The sequence below is a fragment of the Pseudorasbora parva genome, chromosome 25, assembly GCF_024679245.1.
Source record: "Pseudorasbora parva isolate DD20220531a chromosome 25, ASM2467924v1, whole genome shotgun sequence".
Taxonomy (NCBI): Eukaryota; Metazoa; Chordata; class Actinopteri; order Cypriniformes; family Gobionidae; genus Pseudorasbora; species Pseudorasbora parva.
This window is the reverse complement of record NC_090196.1, coordinates 17,797,758-17,817,284: the sequence shown is the minus strand read 5'-3', so window position 1 is coordinate 17,817,284 and position 19,527 is coordinate 17,797,758. Positions and strand designations below refer to the sequence as shown.

Genomic DNA, 19,527 nt, shown 5'->3' with positions numbered 1-19,527 from the left:
CCCCTCCAGTGGACGGAAAGCTGCATAGTGCACCTTTAATTGCATTACTGCATTACTTTAAAAAGGGGGTTTTAGTGTGTATCTACAGTATTGGATTTTTTTTTTTTTTACTATAAACAAACACCATCATAGTGTATTTCTACAGTGCATATCAGATGCAAAAGCCAGTTTGGTCAAAAATAAGATAACAATACTATGAGTGAATGCTATCTGCAAGCCGTTCTGTGATTGGTCAAGTTTTGCGCTATTTTTTATTCTGTATTTTGATTTACAGTAAATTAAAAATACTGTATTTCAGTGGTGCCAGGGGGATATTTCCCACAATGCAACTTTAAAATACAGTAACATACTGTATAACTGTCTTACAGTAAAATACAGTTAATTTTACAGTTAATTACTGTGAAATTTACAGAACTTGCTAACAGTGTACATTCATAAAACACTTTAACTTCAAACCCATTAAATCCCAGCCTCAGCCCATTCAGAAGTACTGGTATTTAGGTAGAAAAATCTATGCATGGAAGCCTGACAAAATTGCTTATTTTAACGGAAAATGTCAGATGGCTAAATGTTTAGAGGCTTTTGCATCGAAAGTCTTCATACACAGCAATGCAGCATGAATAGATCATGCTGTGGAGTTTCTTGGTTTCATTTGATCTGTGATGCTGAGCTTATTGCGTCACTTTTAACAGTTTGTGTTGTTGGTTTAGGTTTGTAATGTTGGTTTATATTATACGTCATATCAGGATGTCACGTGTCAACTCGACCTGGGACCGTTAAGTGTTGTGTGTGAAAGCGCACATATTACGGTATTTCGCTGGCAGTGTGAATGGACCAAATCTATGGGCTATAGACTACTATAATGACACTGGCTTGTAAATGTGAGCATCGCGATCATTTGGAGTTTGAAAAAAATAAAACCCATAAAATTATATTCATATGACATGCTGAAACATATGCCACTGTACCTGGGATGAAGACATTTCACACGCGACACAAGCAGAACACCTGCATGTGAAATCAGGGTTCAGGGTAACTGTTAGCGTTGTGCCGGTCGGCTTTTTTTCCAACCCGCGGGTCCTGCTTTTATCAAATTATTTGGCCCGCCCGCACCACTGTATATATTTTTACAACCCACCCCACACCCGCGACCACCCGTTCATCACTGGTTTAGGGCTATCATGGTTGTCATGTCAACAAATGCACCCGCGGATGACAGAGTTTACGACAGTAGTAGAGGACAATATTTTTTTTTCAACTGTATGGGGACCCCGAGGACAAAAGTTACCTAGTGCTGCTTTAAAACTAAATTAGGCCTAATGAACAAACAACAGGTTTTTGCACGAACCCCTGAAACCCCCCATACATTTTGTAAAAGTTTTTATTCATTTTTGAATTTGTTTGTTCATTTGGAGGTTTGATAACTACGTTGGGTCCCCCAATCTTTTACTTGACCGTTCATTACAAGAACCATTTTTTTTCTATTCTAATGAACTAAGAATAATCTGTAGACCCCGTTGTAAATGTTCAATGGGTTTCAGGTTCTTAATGGAACCTTATGTTCCATTAAAGAACATTTATTTATAAGAGAATGCCAAATTGATCACCTGATGATTTTGTCCATCTATCTGGGACGTATTGGCAGGACAGCTATCGCGGGAATTTAAGAGGACAGCGCCACCGTCTTCACGAGCCTCGTTTAAAACCGGATGTAAGTGTAGCGGCGGCATCTACTTACCGCGCTCGTTATTGCTAGGCGACGGGCTTCTTGCGTGACCCGATTCGAGCTCCATCCAGGGTCGCGTCGTCATTGTAGCAGCTCCCTTTCCACTCATATTCTCCTCGATAGCCCTCTTCCCCCTCTCTCCTCTGCATCCCTCCACACATATCCCAGGTAGACAGACGACCTAGAAAATGTCTTACGCGGGGAATCCGTTGGTGATATTATTCGGGGTGTTGATGCTGCATTCGGGCTCCGCTGATAACGGTAAGGACTTTCATATATTGTGCTTAAAGAACCGTTTCATCACAGATTCTGGAGGTTTTCTTGATAAGGAAACGGTTGCGGCACGTGCGGATGCCTCGACCGCACGGGATAAACTCTCACCAATCCTCAGCATTGCTTTTGGAAATATACTTAACTAAATAGCCGCTCAGGTTGACAAAGGTGACATTTATGTGTATTAAATATTTAAGAAAATATGTCCTTGTGGGTTTAGATGGCTACTGCGTTCCGCATTAAAATACCAGTTTATATGTCCCATAGGCTACTTAAGCGGCTATAGCCTATGCTCACAAATACATTTTAATATAGTGCCTTGTCCCACAGGGAGCGTCTATTTGTGACTGTGATTATGGTTCTCTTAGAGAACATTCCCTGTCCTGAGAATCATTTGGATGTGCTTAGATGGGTCACCGGCTGCTTGTCACAAACCCAAACCCTGCTTGATCCACCGCGGACCGATCAGAATGCAGAACTGTGTTTCGCACTTGTGCTTGATTTGCATACGGCATATCTAATGACTCAGGGATTGTTCTCATGTTCCCGTTTGTTTTTCCGAAGCAAACCGATCCTTTTGCATGCATCTCTCACTCGCTCGTCAAATAAGAGCGGTAGAGGCAGGTACTCCCTTTGAGCACCGGTCCTCTGCAGCGCCGTAAATAGCAGCAGTCCATTCTGCTGCATGTTTCTATTTATAGAGCCGATGCAGCAGCGGTATGCATGGCGTTAATGTCCTCCCCGTGCGCGCGGACCCGTTAAAAGTCTTAACGGAGCAGCGCCGCGGTGCATTATGACGTCATGGACGCGCTCAGTTAATGAGCGGTAACGCATGAGCCCGTCCGCACTTCACCTTCATCTCCTGGCCATGAATTACCATTTATGAATTGCCATTTAACTAATGCGCATCGTTATCGCAATTAAAATAATGTTATGAACAGACATCCAGTAGGAAAATAGCATTAATTAAGCGGAGTTGACTTGGTTACACACCTGAATTATGGTTACTTCAAATGAGTAGCCTATTAATTTGCATTTTTGAAGAAAAAAAAGAAAGAAAAAAAAAACTTAATGTGATAGACACTGAAGACTGGAGGAATGATACTAAAAATTCAGCTTTGCATCACAGAAATAAATGATAATTTAAAGTATAATTGAAAACCAATTATTTTAATTTGTAATAATATATCACAATATTATTTTCTCTGTATTTTTGATCCAATAAATGCAGGCTTGATGAGCAGAATAAACTTCTTTCAAAAACATTACAAATAGTAATATGTCCAAACTTTTGGCCTGTACTGTATAGTTGAACCTCAGCACTGTTTCTGAATAACTAAAGTATTATTACCAAAATTAGACAGTATTTAAATATACAAACTTAGTATACCAAAAGTACAATTGCAGGGTGTTTATATTAAGTACATAAATATGTAAATGTATTTGTAATATACTTAGCATGAGATAAATGTATCTCAAATACATTTGAGTATATTTATTTTTCGCAAGGGTATTTTAATGTCCTATGCACACTTAGAATTTGCATTTAGCATTGTTTGCTGTTGGCGGGCATCTTTCATTTGGAACAGATCAGAATATCCAGAACCCACTGTTATAGCCCATTGTCTGTTTGTGAGTAGCTATAAGCTCATATGACACTTTTCCTTTCATCTCACTCACGCTTTTTATCTCTTGGTACAAATGTGTGAGCACTCACACACATTTGATCAAATGGATCATTTTGGCCTAGATGTTTTTGCAAGGTTATAGGCATAAAAGCACAACGGTGCTTGCTGCCTTCAGGCTGACAAGGCTTTTGCTTCTATCTTTAGTGAGCTACTAGTTATTTGTATGCAAATACAGCAAGCATACAAGCCCTGTCCACATACGATAAGTACAGGTCCATTCGCTCCTCAAGCTTAGATGCACTTACATTAAAAAAAGACTGTCATATAGTTTCCATACCTTTAAATTATGTGGTTTAAATGTAAAAATCATATCTGGTCCTGCCTTATTTCTCATTGTGGCTTTATAGGATTGTATCCAAAGGACACTTTTTATTTTTATTTTCTTTTAAGTTGTGTTATTGTTCTGTTCTTCCTAGCACAAATGGACTGATCCCACAATACATCCTTTGCTATATGTATAAAGTAAAGCAGTATATAAGTTGGTGCAAAATTAAAACAAGGGTAGATAAAAATAGAAATGCAAACAAAATATACACAAATCATAATATAGTTATAAATATATGCGTATTTATAATTGTATTTATATACACACTAGTGCTATTATTACCATATTATTAATGTATTATTAATATACTGAAGTCACACTCCAATAAATCCCAATATAGCTACAGTGAGGCACAAAAGTATTTAGTCAGCCACCAATTGTTAGTGGTTCTCCAAGTTCTCGCACTTAAAAAGATTAGAGAGGCCTGTAATTTTCATCATTGGTACACTTCAACTATGAGAGACAGAATGAGAAAGTAAATCCAGAAAATCACATTGTCTGATTTGTAAAGAATGTATTTGCAAATTATGGTGGAAAATAAGTATTTGATCACCTACAAAAAAGCAGGATTTCTGGCTCTCACAGACCTATAACTTCTTCTTTAAGAGGCTCCTCTGTCCTCCACTCGTTGCCTGTATTAATGGCACCTGTTTGAACTTGTTATCAGTATAAGACACCTGTCCACAACCTCAAACCGTCAGACTCCAAACTCCACTATGGCCAAGACCAAAGAGCTGTCAAAGGACACCAGAAATAAAATGACAGATCTGCACCAGGCTGAAAAGACAATCTGAAATAGGTAAGCAGCTTGGTGTGAAGAAATCAACTGTGGGAGCAATTGTGATTTGTGAATAAGTAGGTTTCGTTAGTTGCTTTTGCACAGTGCGTGACATTTTATCTGTATGTTATGCCGCTGTCAATGGGCTCCGACGAGGAATTCACACCCACAGCGACTTCGAGGAATGAAACAAATCAAGCAGGGTTACTTACTTGTCAAACAGAAATCTGGCTAACTCTGCATCGGTTTGTTATCCTTTTAAGGACATGTAACGTTAGCTCCCTCCACCACCTCGGAAAAGCCGCTCCAATGTTTACCCTCATTTTATTTCGGGCTCTATCTAATTCTTTCTTTTTGTCTTTTTTATCATCCTCATCTGTCTTTTTCCGTTTACCTGTCTTTAGTTTATGAGCAGGTGCCACTCGAGGAATTGGCAGTTTGGATTGTTTGTCTGTCATAAGCAAAGCTGCTGCAGCGCGCGCTGTGCATGAGAAAGCGCACAAGAGGGGTGTGATCAGCGCACACAAGCTTGATTGACACTGCTAAGACACTCCTCCTGGCTCTGATTGGTTGTTTCTTACCGGGAGCGGTGTATTTCTGCTAATGGCAATAGGACCACTGGAAGGAGCCAGAGGAGCTTGATTTTCTTCACAGATTATCTATATCATTTTCTACTGTCAGGACACAATGACAGGTTTAACAAATATGTAAAAAATACATTTTTACAAAAGTTGCCTACTGCAGCTTTAAGCCAGTACATGTCCAGGCCCATCTGAAGTTTGTTAGAAGGCATTTGGATGATCCAGAAGAGGATTGGGAGAATGTCATATGAAACCAAAATGTAACTTTTGGGTAAAAACTTAACTTGTCGTGTTTGGAGGAGAAAGAATTCTGAGTTGCACCATACCTACTGTAAAGCATGGGGGTGGAAACATCATGCTTTGGGGCTGTTTTTCTTTAAAGGGACCAGGATGACGGATCCGTGTAAAGGGAAGAATGAATGGGGCCATATATCGTGAGATTTTGAGCAAAACATCCTTTCATCAGCATGGGGATTGACGATGAAACATGCCTGGGTCTTTCAGGATGACAATGATCCCAAACACACCACCCGAGCAATGAAGGAGTGGCTTCCTAAAAAGCATTTCAAGATGCTGGAGTCTCCAGATCTCAACCCCATAAAAAAACCTTGAAAATCCATGTTGCCCAGCAACAGCCCAAAAACATCACTGCTCCAGTGGAGATCTGCATGGAGGAAGGGGCCAAACTACCAGCAACAGTGTGTAAAAACCTTGTGGGGCGACTTAGAGAAAACTTTTGACCTCTGTCATTGCCAACAAAGGGTATATAACAAAGTATTGGGATTAACTTTGTTATTGGCCAAATACTTCTGTTATTGACCACCATAAATAAATTATTTAAAAATTAGACAATATGATTTTCTGGATTTGTCTTTCTCATTCTGTCTCTCATAGTTGAAGTGGGAGAACTTGCACAATTGGTGGCCGACTAAATACTTTTTTGCCCCACTGTATAATATGTATACACATTATTAGTATTATTAATATTATTATGCTTAGAGCATGCAAGTAAACAAAATCTCATAATAAAATGTCATATGCTTTGTTTTCATAATGACAAAACAATAATGACACATAAATGACTAAATGATTAAGCTTCACAAAACACCTGTCAGGGGATATTGTTCAAATATCATGGCTTTATTATTTATGCATAGGCCTATACATTTTTAGTTTTGCTTTTGAAATCTAATAATGAGTGTGTCCACACTTTGTGTCCCTTTTGTTTAAGGGGGGGGGGGGGTATTTAACCCTCTATAGTGAATAATTATAGTGAATAAGATTGTGTTGTTGAGATTATATGCACTTAAGCGCCGATTGCGAACAAAAACACAGACATTTGATGCAGTTTCAGTCACCGCCTGCGGTTTCGAAACTCCCCCCTGCCCTTTTAAATTTCAAAACAAGTTTTTAATAAGGTTTTTACATTGAAAAGCAGAAAGCACTGATGATTAAACACTGTCAGTTTTGTTGCAAAGTTGTTATATTGTTGAACGCACACAACAAACACTTACTACACTAGTTATATGACTGTTGACTCTTTGCGAGGCTTCATATCTCTGTATTCACTCAGTTTAGACAGCAGTTAATGAGGGGGTGGTGGGCAGCCCTCCCCCTCTAAATGCCTACCTGCTCATCTACTGTAGGCTTCTATGGAAACCGCCTGTCCATCAGTACACCCACACATGAATAATGAGATTGCACTGAGGTGCTTGGATTTAGACTGCTTTACTGACGTCTTTCCATAGAAGAAAGGCTATGGGATCAGATTCATGAATCTAAATTTTAACAACACGTAAAAAATATAACGCACAAAACTGAAAAATCAATGCAAAGTTAACCAGAATCACAAACAAAACGGCCACAGAAATAAAAATAATAAGAGTCAAACATTTAAACAAGTTTAAAATTATATTGCTCAAAAATGAATCACACAAAATCATGGTTTCTACTTTTATTGTAATTTTTTTGTCTTTTCTCCTTGGCTCTTGTTTCCGCATTCTGCGCTTGCATTTCCAAATGTTGCAGTTCGAGTTTCATGTAAATCAGGGGCAGCCTTAGGATCACCATTGGTCCGCTAGTCCTAGATTGACAGCTCATCCCTATAGCCAATCAATCGAAGAGGGAAGTTGACATCACAAAGCGTCTCCTTTGCTCAGTTCAGCCAGCCGCTGTTGACTTGAGCTACTAGTATAGCTCTCTATCACTGTATCTGCAAGGAAATACATTTTTTTGTTTCAGTTTTATTAATAGGAAATTCAGTTTTATTATTATGAATATAATCTTAGGAATCTATTCTTTTGTATGATAGATGTTTTAGGGGGGTTCTCTCAATTAAAGCAGTCAAATGACTGGGTGCTTACTGACACTTGGCTGGTCGCTCAGTCCATCAAGTATAAAAAGCGTTCTCTCAAACCTATTTAAACCTTTAAATAAAAGGGTGAGCTATTTACACTGAGAGATTAGTTCACACAAAATGTTTAATTATCCCATAATTTAGTTATATTAAAAAATATCCTAGCTCTTTCAAGCTTTGTAATGCCATTGAATACAGTTTTTGAAGCTCCAAAAAAGTGCATCATAAAAGTTATCCCAATGACTCCAGTTGGTTAATAATTGCCTTCTGAAGCAAAGCAGTGGGTTTTTGTAAGAAAAATATCCATATTTAAAACTATAAACTATAATCATCAGCTTCTGTCGTATGTGTGTCCGCAAGTTAATCATGTTTTCATGTTTTTTTTGGGCTTCAAAAACTCTATTCAATGGCATTACAAAGCTGAGAATTATATTATTTAATATAATATATAGAAAGTCATATATGATGTCTTTAGGGTGAGTAAATCATGAGGTCATTTTCATTTTTGGGTGAACTATCCCTTTAAAATCAGTGCTTCGAGGTGAAAAAAAAGTTAAAATATAGGTCAGATCAGAGATTTTATGTCTTATGGCCCCTGACCCAGTTTCATTTTCCCTAAAAAGACATGAGTGAGTAAATAACACTTCTGTGCACAGCAGGATCTTTCACTAAAAATTTTTTATAAAAAAACGTGTGTTTTCTCATTGAACAATTGTTAAATTACTTTTGGTTTGTAATTTGAGTTTAATTTTTTATTAATTTTTTTATGTTTTCTTTTTCCCACCCAATGCTCTTTCACTATCCTTTTTTTTCTCTCCCATCTCTTTATTTGTCACGTTTTTCCTGTGTTCCCGTCTCTGTGCCGCCCCTCAGCGGGGTTTGTAAAGTCCCCCCTCTCTGAGACTAAGCTGACGGGCGACACCTTTGAGCTGTACTGTGATGTTGTGGGGAAGCCCACGCCTGAGATCCAGTGGTGGTACGCCGAGGTGAACAGGGCCGACAACTTCTTCCAATTGTGGGATGGCGCGCGCAGACAACGCGTGTCCATCAACACCGCGTACGGCGTCAATGGCGTAAGCGTGTTAGCCGTCACTCGCGTCACCATCGAGGATTCTGGGATTTATGAGTGCAGAGCCAGTAACGACCCGCGGCGTAACGATTTGCGCCAGAATCCGTCCACTACCTGGATTCGAGCCCAGGCAGCAGTTACGGTGTTGCAGAGTGAGTTAACAGTCCCCGGCCCGCTATTGGTGTGGCAAAAATAAACCATCCGCCCCCTTGATATTACCAACATATAGTGTAGAGCCAAGGTCAGCATTTCCTGTAGTGGATCTTCCCTTTTCATCCTCCTTTTGTTTTAGTCTATAGCCAGTCAGAGCACCATCCTCTTAGATCACTAGTCGCTTGTAGCTGCTACATACAGACAGTGACCTATTTTTGCTGTCAAATGCTCTTATTGAGTGTAAAATGTCCTTGTCCTCATTAATGAGATATTTCAAGGTTGCTTTCTTTGTGTTGATTATGACAATATACAGTTTCTGTTCCAAGGAATCATGGCATCTGGTAAGGTACAGTAGTTAATATTCAACTGATATGGGATTTTTCAATGACTGATTGCTTATATGGTGGCAATACTTCCTATATACAATGGAGTCCAAAAGTCTGAGACCACTAGGCTATACGTCTTTATCCACCTCATGTTGAACGTCAGAGTGGGCACAGCCATGTATAGTGAATGTGTCTGTGTTTCCGGTTTCATTCACTTCCAGTTATTTTTAGCTGTATGACAGCATGTTATGCTGCTTGATATTGCAAAACAGGTATTTCTTACCATATTACTTGAATGCTTGTCTTAATGATAAACTATGGAAGATTGTGTCCACCAAAAAAAAGATAATTGAAACATTTTTCTCACGATTGCGAGTTTATATCAATTATTCAGTGACGGAGACAAGCTTCCATAATAAACTCACTGGTTTGTAGCACAAATAGGTTTAATGTGTTGTTCTTTTAGTTTCTTTTTTATAGCGGCTAATGAATCGGAAGTATCACACATTCACAGTAAAATAGCTTACTTCCACATTGCAAAATGAGGTGGATAGAATTCAGAACAAATTATATCGTACTACAAAATATATGATTTAATTTAATGTGAAAAGCTGTACTAAACCATGGTTATCGTTAACCTTTTACATGACAGCATTTGGCCTTTATTTTACATGACAACCTCGTTTTTGGGGTCTCAGATGCGTAGGTGTATTACATGTTCAGTCTATAGGCGCATAGTTTTTTCTTAAAAAGTGACTTTGCCACCTCCTGGCCTGGCATGAATAATACAGCGTTTTTAATCGTTTTCATAGATCCGAACAGGGACCATTTGACAGTGTTGACCGCTTTATCCAATAAACGCAATGCAAAAAACGTTCTGCTTTAGTACCTCGCTTAAACGTACCCTAAAACTGAAAACCATTAAAGAAACTATTTTTTTTTAACTTGAAATGAGTACTGTTTAAGTACTAAATAAACTAAAGCAAATACATTGAAAATAATCAAATTTACATAAAAATACAAAACAAAATTACTAAACCTTGATACCTGAAATGTAACTGAAAACATCTCATTTAAAACTATTAACAAAACCTATAAAACTATATCAATGACATTAAAATAAATTACTGAACGTACTGTATGTTTCAAGATTTAGAATTTGGTTTGTGTTTGTGTGCAGAATCTTAGCATTTTATTATTTATTTTTTATCATAATGTTTCTTTGATTTGAATGTCAAAATCCTAAAACTTTGTATGTTTATTTGACGTTTCAGACTTTTGGACCGCACTGGATATAATATATGAAATAAAGGAGAATGATTTTGTATGATTAAAAAAAGTATGGCTATTATAGTATTATGGCCATAGACGCATATTATATAACTTACATTATGAGATTTTGTATTATAATGTATTTTTATTGTATGAGATTCATAAGTTTAATTGTGAGCTTTGAATATTACATGATATTCTATACAAGTCAGATTAACATGTGAGTATTATTAATCCTATTAATCCATTTACACAAAGCAGCATCAAAAAGCTGCTTGGAAAAGCTCAGTGTTTCCTTTGCGTGTTGCTATACAGTATATCCAGCTTTATCCCCATATTTATTTTTCTCCCCGACTCTTCCACACAAACACACCCACACACAAATATATAGATGTATAGATCCCTGTCGTCTTGAATCAATGTGATGTAGTATTTCTCTGGCCTTGACTGACGCATCTGTATTTTCAGAACCATCAATCGATTCCTCGGAACACATGATTCTACCCGTGAGTTACCACATCCCACCAATCACGCTTCAGTGCAACCTTACATCTTCCCAAAACAACCTCGACGAGAGCTTCTGGATGAAAAACGGGGTGGAGATCTCTGACACAAAGAACAAATTAAAGAACACAGAGTACAAGTAGGTGCTGTTATTGAACATTTTGTGAGCTGTTTTGAGCATTGAGTCTGAGCATTGTGTTTAGCATACAAAACAAATACTATATATATATAGTATTTGTAAATATATATATTATTACCGTTATTTAACCAGAAAAAAAAAACTCATTGAGATTAAAAATCTCTTTTCCAATTATATATATATAGTATTTGTGTGTGTGTATATATATATATATATATATATATATATATATATATATATATATATATATATATATATATATATATATATATGTATATATATATATATGTATATATATACACACATATATATATATATATATATATATATATATATATATATATATATATATATACACACATATATATATATATATATATATATACACACATATATATATATATATATATATATATATATATATACACATACATACACTGTGTGCATATTGTTATCAAAAGTGACAAATGTCACTTTTGTGTATGAGGCGCCATGTAGGATTTAAATCAAACTTCGCTTATCAATACATACATAACACACGTGCATATACACCTATACATTACTCGCATATACATGTATACTATTGGATGTTAAAAATACATATATGAAATACACGTGCACACTAATATGAAATCCATATTAATACATATATTGCTAGTAATGAATGCATACACACTTGTGAATTACTTGCATATACATATAAACTTCCATGCATATACACCTTTAAATACTCGCATATACATATAAACTTTCATGCATATACACCTATAAATACTCGCATATACATATAAACTTCCATGCATATACACCTATAAACACTCGCATATACATATAAACTTTCATGCATATACACCTATAAACACTCACACATACATATAAACTTTCATGCATATACACCTATAAACACTCGCATATACATATAAACTTTCATGCATATACACCTATAAACACTCACACATACATATAAACTTTCATGCATATACACCTATAAATACTCGTATATACATATAAACTTTCATGCATATACACCTATAAACACTCGCATATACATATAAACTTCCTGCACGCAGACACACCTATACTCACTCGCACATACATATAAACTCGATGCGCGCGTACACATCCATAAAACACTCGCGCATACATACAAAATAAAATGTAGATGCATGCTTTAGTTCGATCTCAAAATGGGCGGGCACAAAACGCCCCTTTCCTCTGATTGGTCAACCAAAGATCAAGCCGTGCCATTCTTATCTCCAGAACTCCGCTCAGCGCAATCCTCATTTATAGGCCTAGCGCTTCTTACAATACAGATTATTTCAAAGCAGCTTTACAGATAATATAAAAATTAATAGACATAGTTCCCTTTCAGTCGGTCACGTTCGACGTACGTCAGAACTGAACCGACGAATGGGATCTTACTTTAGAGACCAATCCTACTTCGAGCATCTAACAACGAGCCAATGAAATTTGGCATGCGATCACGCATTCCACGCTCCGCCCCGCAGCGCGGGTATAAATAGGAAGTGGAATGGTAGATCAGCGCTTTCTACTTCGGAGCCGAACAGTTTCATTTGCTGTTTCTACGAAGAGCTTTCTGACTACGAGTCAAAATTCCTGTGAACGAGAGTTTGCCAGTGCGGGTGATACGGCGCGTCAGCGAGAGACCGTCCACATCAGTGACTGAGTGTACAAAGAGCTGTTGGTTCGCTGAGCGTTTCCTTACATTACATTACATTACAGTTGGTTCGCTGGGCGCTACACACATATCACTGAGAGCTCACGCAGGCTTGCACTATCGAACTGCGTGGAGCCGCGGTCATCTCCCTGAGTGCTTCAGCACTAAAAGAGCAACTTCCATTCACAAAAGAGCAACACGGTTTGACCCTGCGTCTTTTTCAAGATGTCATTCAAGCCGTGTGTTTCTGGGTGCGGTCGATTTCTGTCTCCGCTTGACGGACACGTTCGTTGTCTCTCGTGTCTGGGCGCACAGCACGCTGAGGCTGCGTTCGTGGATGAGACATGTTCCCATTGCGGGAATATGTCCATTGCAGTGTTGCGGTCCCGTCTCCAATACCTCAGAAGAGGTGGAACGCCATCGTCCATCCCCCGATCTAGTGGTCCTCCAGCTGCAAAGCAGAGGGCTACTACTTTGGCTGATGACCTTGGTGGGGACCTGAGGGTGTCGGTCAGGGTAAACCCGACGGGTCTCACGGCTCCTCGGGCCCCTCCCCCCTCCACTGTACCGGTGGAGCTTCCGGAAGGGCGCGCTGACCTCCCACGTGGAGCGCCAGTCGTCTCTTTTGGGGCTCCGGCGGAGGACCAGATGTCGGTTGCTGCATCGGGGGATGAGCTAATGGGTTCCGAGGATGAAGACTCGGCTGCGTTGCCCCCTTCGGGTGTGACAGCGTTGCCCGAGTCTGACCCGGAACTTACGGCTATGCTTGCCCGGGCCGCCGCAAGTGTCGGGCTTGAGTGGAACCCTCCACCACGTCCCGAACCTTCGCGGCTGGATGATTGGTTTCTCGGGACGGGTCGCGCTGGTTCTCAGCGTCCCGCCCCGGTGCCTTTCTTCCCGGAAGTGCATCAGGAGCTCACGAAGTCCTGGGTAGCGCCGTACAGCGTACGCCAGCGATCGACTGACTCCTCCATCCTCACCACTCTCGATGGTGGTGCAGCTAAGGGTTACGAGGGGATCCCTCCAGTCGAGCGGTCGGTTGCGATGCACCTGTGTCCTAAGACCGCTGCGGACTGGAGGCACGCCCCGCGTCTCCCCTCCCGGGCGTGTAAGTTCTCGTCCGGCTTGACGGGCAAGGCTTACGCAGCCTGCGGAGAAGCTGCATCAGCTTTGCATGCCATGGCGCTCCTGCAGGTCCACCAGGCCAAAGCGCTCATGGAACTGCACGAGGGTGGTTCCGACCAGGCAGTTATGCAGGAACTGCGAGCCGCGACGGACCTCGCCCTCCGGGCGACGAAAGTCACGGCCCGCTCCCTGGGTCGGGCGATGTCCACCTTGGTGGTCCAGGAACGCCACCTGTGGCTGAACCTGACAGACATGCGGGATTCGGACAAGATTCGGTTTCTAAACGCCCCTGTCTGTCAGGCCGGCCTCTTCGGCGACGCCATCGAGGACTTTGCCCAGCAGTTCTCGGTGGCCAAGAAGCAGACGGAGGCCATCAAAAACATCCTGCCCCGGCGGCCCGCTGCTGCCTCCACCCAGCCGCCCGGGGCAGCCCCCCAGTCTGCTCGTCGCCGAGGGCGTCCTCCAGCGTCCGCCTCCGCCCCTGCCAAGCCCAAGCAGCAGCCTCCACCCGCGAAGCAGGGCGCCGGACGCAAGGGGGGCGCCCAACCCGTCCAAGGGCCCGCCAAACCTGCCGGCAAGCGTAAGGGGAAGCGGCCCTGAGACGGGCAGCCCAGGGAGAAGAGGAGCTGCTCTGAGGGAGATGATGTCCGCATCCCTCCCACCCCCCCGGAGGAGGACCGGGGGGGCAACACTGGTCACAACATCTCTGCCGCTGGCTCTCCGGAGTCCAGCGGTACCCACATTTTCACCAAAAGAGCAATTTCCTCTCTCTCTGGGCCCCAAGAGGGTCAGGTTGGCAGTGTGCGACGCCCACGGGCCTTGTCACTCCTTTCCTACCCTCCCGTCGCCAGGGGGCAGCTGTGTGGGCCTCGAGGACGCCCCCGGGCCTTCTCACCCACACACTGCCTCTCTTGTGAGCACTCAGTCAACACTCCGGGCCGCCCACGGGCCTTCCGGGTCGGGGCTGAGTGCTTCACTTCCCTGCCTCCGGGCAGTGGACAGCAGAGTGGGCTCCGAGGACACCCCCGGGCCTTCTCACCCAATCTCTGTCCAAACCAGGAGTGCTCAGGCAACACTACGGGCCGCCTCCGGGCCTCCCGAGTCGGGCCAGAGTACTCCGCTTCGCTGCCCCACCCCGGGCACGTCTGTGGTGCCGTTGGTCCCGCTTGTACGGTCTCTGGGGGCCTGGCTAGGTCTCCCCAGGCCGTCTCGCTGGCTCATCCGTACCATCAGACTCGGCTACGCGATTCAGTTCGCACGCCGGCCACCCAAGTACAAGGGCATCCTCTTCACCTCCGTGCGAAGCAGCGATGCTCAAGTCTTGCGGTCAGAGATCGAGGTCCTACTGGCGAAGGACGCGATCGAGCCGGTTCCTCCAGCCGATATGAAGACGGGGTTTTACAGCCCCTACTTCATTGTGCCCAAGAAAGGGGGTGGGTTACGGCCAATCCTGGACCTGCGAGTTCTGAATCGAGCCCTGCACAAGCTCCCGTTCAGGATGTTGACGCAGAAACGCATTTTCCAATGCATCCGTCCCCAGGATTGGTTTGCAGCGATCGACCTGAAGGACGCGTACTTCCATGTGTCTATTCTCCCTCGACACAGACCGTTCCTACGCTTTGCGTTCGAGGGGAAAGCATATCAGTACAAGGTCCTGCCCTTCGGGCTGTCCCTGTCGCCCCGCGTCTTTACGAAGGTCGCGGAGGCAGCCATTGTTCCACTCAGAGAACGCGGCGTTCGGATTCTCAACTACCTCGACGATTGGCTGATCCTAGCCCAGTCGAAGGACCAGTTGTGCGAACACAGGGACCTGGTGCTCAGTCACCTCAGCCAGTTGGGCCTTCGGGTCAACCGAGAGAAGAGCAAACTCTGTCCCTCACAGAGGATCTCTTATCTCGGTATGGAGTTGGACTCGGTCAACCGGACGGCGCGCCTCACCGAGGAGCGAGTCCAGTCGGTGTTGAACTGCTTGAATATGTTCAAGAGCAGGACAGCGGTCCCACTGAAATTCTTTCAGAGGCTCCTGGGGCATATGGCATCTGCAGCCGCGGTCACGCCGCTCGGATTGCTTCATATGAGACCGCTTCAACGCTGGCTCAATGGCCGAGTCCCGAGGTGGGCGTGGCAGAGCGGTCAGTACCGGGTCCCAGTGACTCCTTACTGCCGCCAAACCTTCAGCCCGTGGTCCAGCACTTCGTTTCTCCGGGCCGGGGTGCCCCTAGAACAAGTGTCCAGGCATGCTGTGCTATTGACGGATGCCTCTACCACAGGCTGGGGGGCCACGTACAACGGGCATGCAGTTGCTGGTCTGTGGACGGGGCCGCAATTGCATTGGCATATCAATTGCCTCGAGTTACTGGCAGTACATCTGGCACTCCGCCGCCTCAAGGGGCCGCTGCGTGGCAAGCATGTACTGGTCCGTACGGACAGCACCACGGCCGTTGCGTACATCAACCGTCAGGGTGGTCTACGCTCCCGTCGTCTGCTCCAACTCGCCCGCCACCTCCTCCTGTGGAGTCAGAAGCAGCTGAGGTCGCTTCGGGCCATTCATGTCCCTGGTGTGCTGAACCAGACAGCCGACGAGCTCTCTCGTCAGCCGACACCTCCGGGAGAGTGGCGACTCCACCCCCAGGCGGTCCAGCTGATATGGGACCAGTTCGGAGCCGCACAGGTCGACCTGTTTGCCTCTCCGGACTCGACCCATTGCCAGTGGTACTATTCCCTGACCGGGGGTACCCTCGGCACAGATGCACTGGCGCACAGCTGGCCCCGGGACCTACGCAAGTATGCGTTTCCCCCAGTGAGCCTTCTTGCACAGACTCTTTGCAAGGTCAGGGAGGACGAGGAGCAGGTCTTGTTAGTGGCGCCGTATTGGCCCAACCGGACCTGGTTCCCAGAACTCACACTCCTCGCGACAGCCCCTCCTTGGCCGATTCCCCTGAGGAAGGACCTTCTTTCTCAGGGACGGGGCACGCTATGGCACCCGCGTCCAGACCTCTGGAATCTTCATGTCTGGTCCCTGGACGGGACGCGGAGGTTCTAGATGGACTACCACAAGCTGTCGTAGATACCATCGCTTCAGCTAGAGCCCCCTCTACGAGGCGCCTCTATGCTCTGAAGTGGAACCTGTTCGTTGAGTGGTGCACTTCCCGCCGGGAAGACCCCCGAAGGTGTTCGATCAGTGTCGTGCTTTCCTTCCTGCAAGACGGGTTGGAGAGAAGGCTGTCTCCCTCCACCCTCAAGGTATATGCTGCAGCAATAGCAGCGTACCATGATGTAGTAGAAGGTAAGTCCGTGGGGAAGCACGACCTAATCGTCAGGTTCCTCAGAGGTGCGAGGAGACTAAATCCTCCTCGTCCATCCTCGATACCCTCTTGGGACTTAGCTCTAGTGCTCCGAGCACTTCAGAGCCCTCCCTTCGAGCCTTTGGCGTCTTGTGAGTTGAAAATCTTGTCAATGAAGACAGTGCTCCTGACGGCATTGGCCTCGATCAAGAGGGTAGGGGACCTGCATGCACTTTCGGTCAACGAACTCTAGTGCCTAGAGTTCGGGCCAGGTAACTCTCACGTCGTCCTGAGACCCCGGCCCGGATATGTGCCCAAGGTTCCTACCACTCCCTTCCGGGATCAGGTGGTGAACCTGCAAGCGCTGCCTTCGGAGGAGGCAGACCCAGCCCTGGCTTTGCTGTGTCCGGTCCGCGCTCTTCGCGCTTACGTTGACCGGACCCAAAGCCTTCGGACCTCAGAGCAACTCTTCGTCTGTTACGGAGGCCAGCAGAAGGGAAAGGCTGTCTCCAAGCAGAGGTTAGCCCACTGGATAGTGGATGCTATAGTCTTGGCCTACCAGTCCCAAGACGTGCCTTGCCCGTTCGGTGTAAGAGCTCACTCCACTCGGAGTGTTGCTTCTTCCTGGGCGCTGGCTCAAGGCGCCTCGCTGACAGACATATGTAGAGCTGCGGGCTGGGCGACACCTAACACGTTTGCTAGATTCTATAGCTTACGTGTAGAGCCGGTATCTTCCCGCATCCTCGCCCCCAGTGGCCAGGAGCGCTAAGTGCCCGTTCTAAGTGTCGGCTTGCGAAACGCCACTCCCGCCCTCTGGGCCGGATACGTGCGTCTATTGTCTCCAGTTGTGTTCCCCGGGAAACCGGCTAACCCTGTCGAGCTCCTCCGTCACCCCTCCGGTGTCAGACGCTGCGGACCGTCTGACGCCAGGCCTGCACCCGTATGCTTGTGAAACGTGGCTGTAGGCTGGGTTCCATATGTAGCGGTTCCCTCACGGCAACCCCATATGTGTATTCTTCCACGGTACCAGCTACCCTTCGGGCTAGCCCCGTGTCTTTCCCTCGACAGAGCCCGCTCTGTCGTCTCTGGGCGTGTTCTTTCCCCCCTTCAATCAGGCTGGAACCACCCCAGAGACTGCCATATGTTGCACTACCCTGCCAGGTTAGTCCTTATGTGTATTCTGCCACCTCTCCTTCCCTGAAGGACGTGGCCCCGCAGCGTACCCTCTCTCTCAAGAACGAGGTAGGCACGCTTTCCCAGCGTTATCCAATAGTCATTCTGAGTGGGTCTTGCAGAAACAGCAGTGACTGTACTCCCTGCTTGGAGCCCTGACTTCCGTACCATACTAGACGGTGCAGTGCGCTCAAGCAGGACGCTGGAAGGGCCAGCATCCTGGCGTTTTCCATAGGGATCCCATTCGTCGGTTCAGTTCTGACGTACGTCGAACGTGACCGACTGAAAGGGAACGTCTCGGTTACGTATGTAACCCTCGTTCCCTGAAGGAGGGAACGGAGACGTACGTCCCGTCGCCAGATGCTGTGCTTCCGCTGGGAGTCCGGTCACCTTCGGCTCCTCAGTAGGAAAAGCGCTGATCTACCATTCCACTTCCTATTTATACCCGCGCTGCAGGGCGGAGCGTGGAATGCGTGATCGCATGCCAAATTTCATTGGCTCGTTGTTAGATGCTCGAAGTAGGATTGGTCTCTAAAGTAAGATCCCATTCGTCGGTTCAGTTCTGACGTACGTCTCCGTTCCCTCCTTCAGGGAACGAGGGTTACATACGTAACCGAGACGTTTTTTTGGCTTTACCAACAGCTCTAAGATAAAGTTTATCGAGCTATTAAAGTTCTTGATTGAATCACTTTCGTTGTAAAAATCATTAACTCAAGACGCTTAAATGATCTTTTTAACTGAAAACAGAACAGAAACAGAAATGTTTAATCCGCTCTTGCCGTTCATTTACATGTTTTAGAAACTATGAATTAACACATTGAAAAATAAAGCCAGAGATGAATATATATTTCGATATTTATTGCCACCAATTAGCGTCATATATTAATTAGTCAAACAAGGCTACCTTTTTAAAATAGCTATATCTTATTAAATATAGGCATACCATCTTTTAATTTAAAATCTTAAATTTATTCAATACAGTTAGAGTTTGAAACTATATTGTTTCAGCCCAATCTCCTGCGCTGCAAAGGTGGCAATGCAGCATCTGAAGTTGCTTATAGATGTATTTGCACAATT

The 19,527-nt window shown here is 44.4% G+C and overlaps 1 protein-coding gene across 2 annotated transcripts in view; it reads left to right on the top strand.

Annotated features, from left to right (window-relative positions):
• Positions 1 to 1,676: 1,676 nt before the first annotated feature.
• The window catches only part of nptna (neuroplastin a), a 42,346-nt gene continuing 24,495 nt past the window's right edge, over positions 1,677 to 19,527 (top strand). For both annotated transcript variants that reach the window (XM_067437173.1, XM_067437172.1), the window contains exons 1-2: positions 1,677 to 1,987; positions 11,016 to 11,190. In XM_067437173.1, coding sequence (XP_067293274.1) covers positions 1,915 to 1,987; positions 11,016 to 11,190 — 248 coding nt within the window. In that variant the 5' untranslated portion in view covers positions 1,677 to 1,914. The remainder of the gene's footprint in view (positions 1,988 to 11,015; positions 11,191 to 19,527) is intronic.